The sequence below is a fragment of the Lemur catta genome, chromosome X (genome assembly GCF_020740605.2).
Source record: "Lemur catta isolate mLemCat1 chromosome X, mLemCat1.pri, whole genome shotgun sequence".
NCBI classification, from domain to species: domain Eukaryota; kingdom Metazoa; phylum Chordata; class Mammalia; order Primates; family Lemuridae; genus Lemur; species Lemur catta.
Window position 1 is genome coordinate 38,060,243 of NC_059155.1, and position 12,452 is coordinate 38,072,694.

Below are 12,452 nucleotides of genomic sequence, written 5' to 3' on the forward strand. Positions count from 1 at the left end.
CTCAAGAAGGTGCAAAAAACCTTTCACACTCCAGGCACAAAATCACCACCTCTCCTTTGTCACCCCCCAATTCCACACCCAGTATACACACTAAGAATGATGGTGCAGATTATTTAATGACATAGAATAACATTATAACATGTTGAGAAAAAAGAGCAGTTATAGTAGATTCCGCGTGATCCAACACACATACTTAAAAATAATCATCCGTGTCTGTGTGTGTATTATAATATGCAGAGAAAAAAGACTGGGAAGAAAACCTCAAAAAGTTAACTGGGGAGTGGAAACTTGGGTGATATTTTCTTCTCTATGCTTTTATGATATTCCAAATAATCCCTGGTAAACGTGCATTATTTTGTAATCTGAAAAGGCAATGCAATATAAAAACACACAAATAAATTCAAAACTGCTCAAGATGCATCCTCGGGTTTTTGAATAGCTAAAATCGAATTAGCATTGACTAGAAGACAGAGAAAGCAAAGCACTTGTGTTGGCCAAGCCCTGACTGACTTCAAGGCTCTGATTGGAATCTTGGCCTTCTGTGTCTGCCTTTGAGGCATCCAGCGGGTGGGTAGGGTGTAGGACAGCAATAGGACAACAAGGACGGCCTGGATAGGTGTGAGGGGGGAGGGGGCGCCTCCCTCGACCCCGCCCAGCCACCCCCAGTGCTGCTCTGGCCGCCACCATGTTGCCGCTGCCTCCCACCGGCAAAGCGCCGGCGGTCTAGACTGCGAGGCCCGGGGCTGCACCGGGGCGCCCAGACTCTCCCCTCGCCTGCAGCCGCCCGCAACGCCTGCCCCAGCGCTCTGGCCCGGGCCATGGCTCCCTTTGTGGCGCCTCCACAGGAGCCGGCCGGGCTGTGGGCACCGAGGGCAAACGAACAAAACCCCCTGCTGCCCACCGCCGCGGCCGCCCGGAAGGAGCTTTGTCATGCCCGGCGCCGAGCAGCTATTCGCCAAGTTTCACCTTCGGTGACACAACTTTTCCGTGTTTCTTTTTTAGGCAGCTGCCACATCACGAGGTTAATGAGCACACTAAGGTTTGTAATAAACCCGCCTGCCAGATTCACGGCGACTGAGGGACGCTGGTTGACCAGACCGTTCAGCGCGATCGTCCGGTTCCCAGCTAGTCGGAAAACAAATGCTCCCTGGAATGAGAGCATCTAGGAGCACCCTGCCCTGTTTCCAGAGAATGGCTCGCATTGTTCCCAGAGCTCCGAAAACCACTCGCAAATTCAAGAGCTCTTGGAAGCCTTAATGTTCAATAACCACCCCTCAAGGGGAGAGGCAAGCATACGCATAGGGAATCAAAGGCAAAATAAGCAGGTCAATTCTCAATACTTTCAAAGTCATGGTTGAAAGACAATTCTGAAAATATCTATGGGCATATTCAAGAACTTCACTCAGCCTGCCTTCTTTAGGTTGTTTACTTCTACTTTTAACAGCAAGATAAATATTTTAAGAACTCTAGCTGTTTAGTAACCCTCAGTTTCAGAGCAGTACAAATGCTACCTACATTATTTGGAGAGAGTTTTGAGAACTGGGTTTCGTGTTTGTTATTAAACTTACCTATAGCTATGCAATAGACCCGTCACTGTTAATTACAGCTGTTAAACATAGGTTCTGCAGCATAGAGAAACACTAAATGATTCCCAGCTTTGAGAACTATAATTAATATGCTCGTTCAAGGCGTGTGTCTCTGTTAACAAGATATATTTTTGGAAATATTATCTAACTGAAGGCAGCATAAATAGTATAAAAAATAAAGCTCGCACTTTTTTATTTTCCCATTTAAAATGAGTTATGTAAGTAGTGAAAAGCCTCTTCCATGGAGCTGCACTTTGGGCAGGGGGCATTTCTTTCACTGAAGTTAATATGGGTATCAAAGGAGAAAAATCCAGAAATGAGAATCCTCCAATGAGCCCAGCACACTCTAAGGAACCCCATTCGGTTAATAAAAACCACTGACATCTGTTGACAAGAAAGGGAAGGAGGGGAAAGGGAGAGAGGGAGAGAGGAAGGGAGAACAGGGTAGGGTTGAGAGAAAGGCAGAGCAGAGAAGGGAAATGAGACATATGATTCTGATGAGAGACAGACTAAAAGCATATGCCACATAATGAAAAATAAAATAAACAAGTGGTTTTTACTCAGTAGTGAATTAAGAGGAAGTGTAATCTTGAAAACACCGTTGAAACAAGCTTTCAGATACAGTTCTGGAAAAAAGTACCGTTATTTTCAAACTGACAAATGATTAAATCATGAAGGCTACAATCACCTGGCCAATGTCCTGTAGTGATGGTTCAAAAGAATGGCCAAGTAAGGTGAGATGCACCGTTGGAAAGTGAAAAGCCAGAATGTCCACCGCCAAAGGGGAAAAGAAAGGGCACTCTGATAGGATGGGTTTCTTTCATCTCTATATGCCAAGGTTTAGCACAATGCCTGGTATAGAAAAGCCACCCAAGAAATGTTTAGAGATTCGTTCAGCTGAACAAAGACAATAGCCCTGGAGCAACCATGCATTTGTATAGACACATTCTTCCTAATTATGTCCATTTTGGTGAATGAAAGTAATTTTTTACTTTGTGCAAACCTGGATTAGAAAAGTATCAACTGTGCTGCCTAGGGAGGCAGTATAACATAGTGGTTAGTGGTTAGGAGGTAGACTTGGAGTCAATCAAATCTGGCTCAAATCCTCACTCCACCCATCTTGCTAGCTGAATGACCTCAGGATGGCCCTAGTCTCTGAGACTCAGTTTCCTCATCTGCCAAATGGGAATACTATGGATATCTATCCTCCATAAATTGTTATGAAGATTTCATGAGATATTTCATGTCAAATCCCTGGCATATAGTCAGTGTTTAGAAAATACTATTACTTTTAGGACCCCAACCAAAATCACTTCCCCAACTTAGGTAAGTGTTAGAAAGTCAACCATTGATGATTGATTCCTCTGAGTGAAAGCTCTGCCTCCAGTAATACTTGGGTAAAATGTAAATATCCTCAGGTATCTATCAGATTAAGCCACCAAGAGGCTCTGACAAAGCCTTTCTCTATCACACTGCCTTCCAATATGACAACAAACAGGAAGTAAGCAGAGCATAGGACCAATGAATTTTGATAGGTGCACTGCACTTGCATTTGACAATCATTTATTGATAACTACAAGACCAAGTACTATGCTAGTAATTTGCAAACCATTAGCTGTGTGACCTCACACAAGCTGCACAATCTCCATGAACTTAAATTTTCTCATCACTAAATTCCATATGCATTAATAGCTACTGTACTTTATTTGGCTGTCATGAGGATTAACTAAGATATATGTAAAAATAATGTTTGCATAGCAAATAGTAAGTGCTCAATAATTTAGAAGCTTACAATAATAATGACATCAATGTTCATTATTGTTATCATTATTAAATGATGACTAAAACATACTACAGCTTAAAGGAATTCCCTACCTTGCCCAGGTCATTCAACAACTATTCCTAAGTAGCCCAACCAGGTCAAAGATCCTAGTGAGTGTCCTAGTGTGGGGCAGGGTGGGGGTCTTCCAAGAAACCAGAGGACAACACAAAAAGAAGGGGTAACAACAAGGGAAGGAAGCATGCTGGAAGGGGAGGTTGCTAGGTGTGTTAGAAACCAAAGAGTACATACAGGCAAAACTAATAGATGACAATAGAAATCAAAATAGTAGTTGCCTTTGAGAGGAGAATGACTAGAAAGGGGCATAAGAGAACTTTTTGGGGTGACAAAAACATTCTATGTCTTGACTTTGGTGTTGATTACATGGGTGTAAACATTTGTAAAAAATCATCAAGATGCACACTTAAGATTTGTACGTTACTGTCGGTAAACTTCAATTACAAAAAAAGGAAATTGGGTTTGTACTATTTTTAAAAATTTAACTTTTTTTCTAATTCATCCTGTGACCAGGCTTACCATTAACCAGAAGAATTTTTCTTTCTTCCCAGGCCCTACTTACAGGATCCAGAAAGAAGGGCAGGAATTCCTTTCGGCCAAATAGTGATTGTCTACACCAAATCTGATGACTCTGGAGGCAGGCCAAGCCAGCCACTTTAGCTCAAGCCAGCCCTACTATACTCTCTAGAATGTCAACCACAACTGTACACCAGCAGAAGCCAAGAGTGCTGCCAGATTTAAAAGAATCAGCAAGGACACCTACTCCCCTCTGCCTTTAGCCCATAGGGAAGGTCATTAGCCAGTGACACTAATACTATTTCCATTTGCAAATCAATGCTGAAAGTAATTTCAAAGGGCTGAGACAAGACTAGGCCATGAGAACTGCTTTACAGCAATCTCAACATACAGTAATTGTAATTTTGGCTTAATGCTTATTACAACCCAGATCCCATAATAAAATAGTCCTTCATGTTTCCATCGTGCCCCAAGAATTGAAGAATATATCTCTTTTCTAATACAAAACCTGCATTTTCAGAGTTAGTACCCTGGAAAACACTGCCTTGGAGGAAAAAAAATGGCCATCCAATTCAACAAGAAATTGGACCTGAGGGCTGAGTGGTGGTCATAACAACTACTATATGTTGTTTCACTTTATTTAAGAAATTAGTGCATTACATGATGAGTGCGTTGCACACCGTCTGGGAAATAGTCACACTTGAATGTTCTGACTCAGGGGGATGGGGTGGAGGAGATGGGGGTATATCTACATGATGAGTGCAATGCGCACTGTCTGGGGAATGGACATGCTTGAAGTTCTGACTCAGAGGGATGGGCGGGACATGGGCAGCGTATGTGGCCTGAACTTTTGTACCCCCATGATGATAAGCTGAAATAAAAAAAATAAAAATAAAAAAGGATATTATACATATATACACATTAATTACAGCAACAGTACAAATATGTGCAAACATAACTAAATTAGACTGATATAAAACAGTATATTCTGTACAATTTCATTTAAATAAATTTTAACAAGCAAAACAAACAAAAAAAAGAAATTAGTGCATTTACCTGGAAATCCACACCCCCTAGGAAATGTTTCATCAAGATATGACGTTTAACAAAGTGATAAAAATGCCAAGTTAAAAAATGTCAGAAATAAGATTCGACTGAATTTGTAGAACTGATATATCACAAATAGATAACCTACATTTCAAGTTGATGAAGGCTGACTAAGATGAACCATGTTACACAGGACAACAAGCCTGGAATCCACTCCTCAGCCTATGCTGATAAATCTCGGTGATGATCAGTCTTCCGGGTAGGGAAACGTAAATCGGTAACTGCAGAAAATGAGTTATGCAGATGTGTGTGCTCTGTACTAATTGCTAAAGCCATATTATGTGCCTAATCTTTACATTTCAAAAATAACATAAGCTGAGCAAGGTAATAGGCATAACAGGATCCCCTCCACCCAGTGTACTTTAATTCGTGTGTTTTTTTCTTCCTTGAACTGTTTAATCTTGGCAATTATTTTCCGTTCCTTTCAAATTTCTCAACTCCAAAAATATAAGTCATAATGAAGCAGACACTAGAAAGCCTTTTTATTGGATATATTTGAAGAGCTGCAACACATTCCGGTTGCTCTGTGTTGATTGTAATTCCCAGAATGAGGAGTTGATTTGGACATAAAACAGCACAGCTGCAAAGAGACCTGGAACGCTAACAGTTTCATCTTCTTACTCACTGCCTCACAAATTGGCACTCTGGCTTATCACCTAAACCCTGATTCCAATTCTCTCCCCAATCCTAACCCTGGCCTCCAGGCCACCATACATTTTCCTGCTGCGGGCATGGACCTCAACTCCTTTCTTCATCACACAGCTCACTTTCTGCTTCTCACCCAGTCCCCAATCCAACATCCATTCCCACTCTAACGTCACCCACATCTCCAGCCCTAGGATGCATCCTAACTCCTTTCAATGATTTGCACTGTACTCAAAAGCAGCATAGAGGAAGGAGTACTAAGTTAGGGAAAAGATACAGTACCCCTAACCTATGCCTCCACTTCATCTAGCTTCAGCCTCTGTCAATAAAGACACTACATGCCGCTATAAATAATAATGAAGAGGATTTGGGGACATTATGCGTCCATCTTCTGCATCTATCCCCATGAACAGACTAACATTTCTGATTAGAAATCTCCCTGGCCACACCTCCTCACCGATGCTATGATCACCACCTTCAGCATGGAAGAGACTATGTGGTTTGTGACACTACATAAAACCACGGGTCCATGATAACAAAGTGAAAAAAAAACAAGTTCCTACATGAGTAATAGACAGATTATGATTGTTACTTTTTAATAAGAGGTCACCAACGTCACACATTCTTGTCAGTAAAATACCTCTAAACACCTGCTTTGCCTGGCTCAAGCCTGAGAAAGACACTTGACAGAATCTGTTATAGTAAACCACCAAGACCAAGATGATCTTTTGGAAGGCATTCAGGACTCAAGCCTTGATATGCTGGCTGCCTGACCACAGTGCCCTGTCCTTCTTAGGTAGGATAAAGTAGAGAGATTATTGGAAAAGGGTGGGAAGTGAACAAAAAAGGAGCTGTGGCCATAAATGCATGTGGGCACCAATCCATTACAGCAACAGCTGTGCAAGTGGCTGGCTTCTTGGATTATGCATGGAATTGTCCTCTATCATCCAGCAGCCAGCATGAGCCCAGCCTGACACTAGTGCTGCCTCACCAAGAGAACCCACGGCCCACCTCCCCTTGAAACTTGCCTGAATATGGTGGCTCTCAGGCTAAGCACAAGGGAAAGCACACCCAACTCCAAACATGTAGCTACAAACCAAACGATGGTTTTGAAATCGAGAACTGGCTCGCACTTTTACTTAATTCAAAAAAGATTTGGTTTTATCTGCACTAGGCTACAAGTTTTCTGATGCCACAGGAACACAAATTGCAGTAAACTGGACACAGCCTTAACTGAGTGCTTTTCCAACAGAGAACTGCTGAAAAGATCTTATGTGACAAAGTAGAGAAGAGTTAGTCAAAGCTAAGCAAGTATCTGCTTGAACAAACAAATGTCATGTTTTCTTCTTCTCTGAAATGGAAATAGAGCCTCTGTTTCAAGAGCTGCATTATCCAAACTATATACACATCTGCCAATTTTAAAGTTTATGCAAAGCATAAATATAATACTTAAAAGGTAACTAGGTGTACAAGAGGCCTTTTTGATAGTTTCAAACAGAATTAAGATTCCCATGCCCCTCCCAAAGAGAACAGCCTACCTTGTCTGGCTACCTTATTGAAAAGGTTATCAAAAAGATCAGTGTCCATCACTGGTCTTAACCTCAATGAGCCGAAGAAAATGTCATTTAGAAAGAACATCAGCAATATATATGCTCTTAAAGCCATATTTTATTCAGCAGCACAAAATAACTTACTGATTACCTACTACTTGTGCTTTAAAAACTCTAGAAACACTGTACTCTATAGTAATCTTCTGTGCAGTTATGATAGGCTGTGGGCATGAGCCCCAACTCGTGGGGTGGGAGGCTGAATTTAAACGAGTGGTAGGCTCTGAAAACAGATTATGAAATTTATTCAAACTGTTTCTAAATTATTTGACTTGATTCAATCATTTGTCACATCATTATTCAAAATTAAATGTGTGTATATTCAAAGTATGTATTAAATGTTTGATCCTATATCTCGCTATGTTACAAATCATATGCTAATGATTTCCTTAGCTTAAAATATTCAAAGATGACCTATATATAGGAAATGTGTAAATAACAAAACCTCTTCATAAATATGGTCAATATCAATAAACTTTATTGGCCAAAAAGATTAATAGACCTAGTATCTTTCATCTCTAACATAAAAACTAGTCTTTAAAATTTAGTCACACAGGACTTTTCACATACTTAAAAGGAGAAAATACTAATGACTACTGTGCATTCACTATTTTGAATTATTAAATTTAACAACCAACAGAGAGGCTGAAATGGCAATCTTGCTCTTAGCAGCCATAAGCTCCCCATCTCCTCGGGAAAGTAAACTCCCTTCTTAAAAGTTGCCTTATAAAATTACTCTAATTTATTCTAATTACAACCATAATTCCAAGTGCTAATTACCCAATTCCTACAGAGAGGTATGTGGTTTTAACTGTGGTGAGTCAACATAAGAAAATGTTATGACATACGCCTAGTAAAAATTTTCGTTCTTAAATTATAGAAAGCTGTCCTGTTTCCACATGTGTTAACCCATCCTGGACAATTGCAAATTATATTGCTAAAACAGCAACTCATTTTCTATGAATGAATTTGGTTTCAGGGTCCCTGAAGGTAGCCTGAAATAAACCTTAGGTTACCACCTGAGGAAATCAGGAACCAAAGTTCCAGAAACAAACTTGATATACTCGATATACTCCCAGATTCAAAAAGGGAATATCTTCCCTAGATGAATTTGGTGCTACAATCTTCTATTGCATTTACCTCTCTAGGCCCTCAGTGGAAACCAAAACCTTTTAAAAATCCTGAAGTCATATTCCTTTCTCATATGAATGAATGTTTGAGACCTTCCACAATTAGGACAGCCCTGGAAACATGTAACGGCGGTTCTACTTTCCAAAGTTACTCTTTCAGATGGGATTGAATTCTAGCCTTGAGCCAGGTCCATGGCAACACCGACGTTTAGGACAACAGATCTAACCCCCACAAACTTTCCAAGCCTTTCCTCACCCCTTTGACTAGTTGGAAAAGAAACAGCTCCATTTAGAAATAAGGATAAAGGCCCTGAGCTGAAGACTTTGACAACTTTCCGCGGGGGAGGGCTGGCGTTGCCCTAGAATCTTCCGGTAAAGAAAGCTCTGAGAGACGGGGAGAGGCGAGAAGGAGGAGACGAGAGAAAGGAATAGGGAAAGGAGTGGGAGGAAAGGGGGCCCGAGGGCTCAGGGAGGAACTGGGGCCTCCATGAGTGAAAGCTGGGGCTACCCCCGGGGACAGCCCCACTTCCACAGTGTGGACTGGGCATGAGTCACTGCGATTCAGTGTGCGTGGAGCTCCCAGGGCTAGTCCAGCCCAATCCAGCATCCGCTCTGTGGCCATTCCGGACACTTGCACCTAAGACACCTGCCATTCCCCATTGCACTTCCACACCCCCTTTCTGTGCCTCTCTCAGCACCCCTGTCTCCAAGGCTGCTGTCTCCAGTTCACATTCAGGAGCTAATCCCAGTCCTCAGAAAAGCAATGGCTGGGATTGGAGAGGGGCGGGGGGCGCCCCTTCGTTTGCCTGAGTTCTCTTCAGCCTGAGCCCCTCTCTGCTGCGCCTCCCCAACCCGCCGGTGGGAGGCCCCAGCCCGAGATGCGCGCACTCCGGGGGACCAGTGGTCGGGCGCCCTGGGCCAGGTGGCTGAACCCCAGCAAACAGAGGGAGGGGACTTCCCCCTCCCGCGGAGGCCCACTCCTGCTGGACACTAGTGGCAAGGGGACAGCAGCCTTTGTTCTCCCGGGGTTTGGCGAGGCTTCGCTGCTGAGGCGCAGCGCGGGCGGCGCCAGGGCACTGGGATTGCTCACTTTTGCACGCGGCATGTCGAGGGGTACAAGCTCCTGCCTTCTCCGGGGGGTGGGGTGGCTAGGGAGTTTGGGTTTAGGGGGTGTGAGGGGGAAAGGAGCGTGGGGGGAGGGGTTCTGTGTGTCGGCCAGGCTCTTTGTTTGCATTGGAGGCGGGGAGAGGGGGTTGAAGGTGGGTTCGAGCTTGGGTTCTGAGAGCAGGGCAGATTCCTGAGTATGTCACCATGTTGCACCCGCGCAGCACACACATGCACACTCGCGCACACGCACACACATGCACTCGTACAGACAGGCTGCCGGCCGGTAGCAGACAGCGCGGTTCCCGGCGCTCCGGGCTGCAGCAGCTTCGTTTGCCCGCAGCGCCACCACCGTGCGTCCAGAGGGGGAGTGGAGGAGGCTGGAGGCACTCGAGGGGCGACAATTACGCGAGGAAGGAGGGAAAGTGGTACAAACCCGGACCCCCACCCCAGCGGCCCTGGACCTCCCCTTTGTGGCCCGGGGTCGCAGAGGTCACGGGCAGCTTAGGCTCTGGGAGGGAGGCAGGGAGCCACTGGAGGGCGGCGCGCACGCGAGGGGGCGAGGGAAACCAAGAGAAGGGAAGCAGGCGGACTCGGCTGGCGGGCTTACCCTTGGAAGCATCTTTCTCTTCTTTGGGCTTGGTCACCTTCCCACTCATAGATCCCAGCTTGCTTGACAAGGTTCGCCCAGAAGACGGAAGTCCTCGCCGAGCGGGCCGGACTTGGAAGAGTGCTTAGGGCGGCAAGTCGAGACCGCAAGCTCCCCTCGGTGTGGCTTGGGGCGGAATCCGCTTTTCCCCACCGCCGCCGCTGCCGCCGCTGCCTACGAGAGAGTGGGGAGGAAAAGAGAGGGGTGAAGGAGGAGCCGCCGCCGTCGCCGCCGCCGCGAGCCCAAGCGGCCGGCAGCGGGAGGAGCCGCTCGCCGCGCTCAAGAAGTGAAGAGACAAAGCGGCGCGGCGCTTCCTCCGCGCCCCGCGCCCGCCGCTCCTGCCCGCCCGCTGAGAGCCGCGCTCGCCACCCCCAGGGCGGCCGAGAGGCGCGGCCGGGACTCCCCGGCTTCACCGCCGGCCTCCCCCGGCTCCGCGCGGGCCGCTCGCCGGGAGTTGCCTGGGTGGGCTGCCCGCGCCCCGGCGGGCTCCTTTCGCCCGCCTCTCCCAATCCGCTGCGGGCCGCCAACTCAATCAAAATAAAACCCCGAGGAAGGTTTTAAAAAAAAATCATAACAAAGACGAAAATATTCACTTAAAAATAACGAGCCTCCCCGAAAGGGAAATGTTTGAACATGTGATGAGCAACGTGTGAGCCTGTTACACCGCAGAGCCGCACAGCTTCTCGCCCGCGGGGAATCGGAGGGGAGGGTCGCCTCTTTCTTTCTTTCTGTTTAATCCATTTTGGGGTTCCTATTATTTTGCCAAAAAGGGGACCCGAGTTGCCCGCCCGCGGAGGAGCGGGAACCGTTGGCCCTTACCTGCTCTCTCTCCCTACACCCACACCCCCTTGGAGCTCGCCGGCTCCCTCGCTTGCGCTCTCCTTCCAAAGAACTCTCCGGTCCCAGAGAGCCGCGAATCAACACCGCGGCGCATTCTATATAAACGGCAAGGTGTGGGCACGCGGGGGTTGGGGACCGGCGAAGGCGGGGCCCCACAAAGCCGCCTGCCGGCTGTAGTAAAAGGAAAGCTCGGCAGGGGCGCGCCGACGTCAGCCGCCGGTTGGCAAAACCCTGGCGAGCCCCGCGGACTGCGGGCAAGCGTGTTGGCCGGGAGTCCCCGGCCGCTCCGGGGCAGGCAGGGCCCGGGGGCGCCACTGGAGTGAGCTTGCCTGTCGGCCGGCCGTGGAGATCAAACCCGGGCGCCCCCCCCCTCCCCGCCCCTCTACTCCCTCTGCTTCCAGCGCTTGCCTTCTCGGCTGGGCTGCCTGGGCCCGCGCTGGTTGCCACCTACACTTTGGGGACTCCGCTGTTGGCAACTGTCTGTACCGAGCGGTGGGATCTCCGTCCGGGAGTCGCTGACTCTTCGCCTCCGGCCAGCTGCCCGAATTGAGACAGCCGGGCTCTCGGGGAGGAGAGAAGGGCGCTCTGGGATCTGGATGTCACTAGGGCAGAGAGTGAAACTGACCGCGGCGGATGCCACCTCCCACCCCCACCCTCACCCACAGGCCCCTCCTCCTAGGGCTGGTCGCTCTGGTTGGCAAACAGGATGCAAAGAGTGCCCACCGCCCAGGATGACCAACCCCAGGCAAATGGGGTGAGTTGGGATTGGGGGCGAGTGCTGAAGAGGAATAAGTAGGATCGACATGTCTCCTGGGGCATATATGCGACAAAACCCAGAGAAGGACCCTGAAGATTAGAACTAGACGGAAAACTGCTCAGAAATTGTTCTACAGGGGGCAAATGGGGAAGAAGAAAGAGTCCAAAAGAAGAGAAGAGGAGGGAACGGGGTAGTCAAGAATTAGCCCCTGGGGCGTCCTGGGAAACTCTTTTCGCAATAGCCTTTTCTGGGCGTGCAAATCCCCAGAAGCCTGGCGCTCTGTTGAGGGACTGAGGTAGCCACTAGCAGGACTTGGTCCTCAGAGCCGTCCATTAATCAGACTTCAGGCTTCAGCCTGGCCATGGAGACACGGTAGCGACTCCCATGCAGAAAATCCGTTTCCCCGTTCCACTCAGACCCACCCGCTTCTTAATTCGGTTTTGTTAATGGCATTAAACCAGGCGAAGAAATCATATAGATGGATTAGTCCTATTGAATCCCAGGCGGTAACTCAATTACAAGAGCCTGCTGTGGCTTTCAAGACCAGGAGTGTGGGCTGCCCCTGCTGCCAGCCCGGGTCTAAAGGTCGGCAACCCTCTAAACTCAATTTGCAGCCTCCGTCCTCAGTCTGGAAGGAACTAAAGGCCTATTTTTCTTGTAAATAATATCTAATA

The 12,452-nt window shown here is 47.1% G+C and overlaps 1 protein-coding gene across 1 annotated transcript in view; it reads right to left on the reverse strand.

The window, feature by feature from the left end:
- FGF13 (fibroblast growth factor 13) overlaps positions 1–11,618 on the reverse strand; it is a 510,355-nt gene extending 498,737 nt beyond the window's left edge. Inside the window, exons 1-2 of the mRNA XM_045538562.1 lie at positions 11,473–11,618; positions 10,143–10,355 (exon numbers count right to left, since the gene is read on the reverse strand). Coding sequence (XP_045394518.1) covers positions 10,143–10,191 — 49 coding nt within the window. The 5' untranslated portion in view covers positions 10,192–10,355; positions 11,473–11,618. The remainder of the gene's footprint in view (positions 1–10,142; positions 10,356–11,472) is intronic.
- Positions 11,619–12,452: the final 834 nt, after the last annotated feature.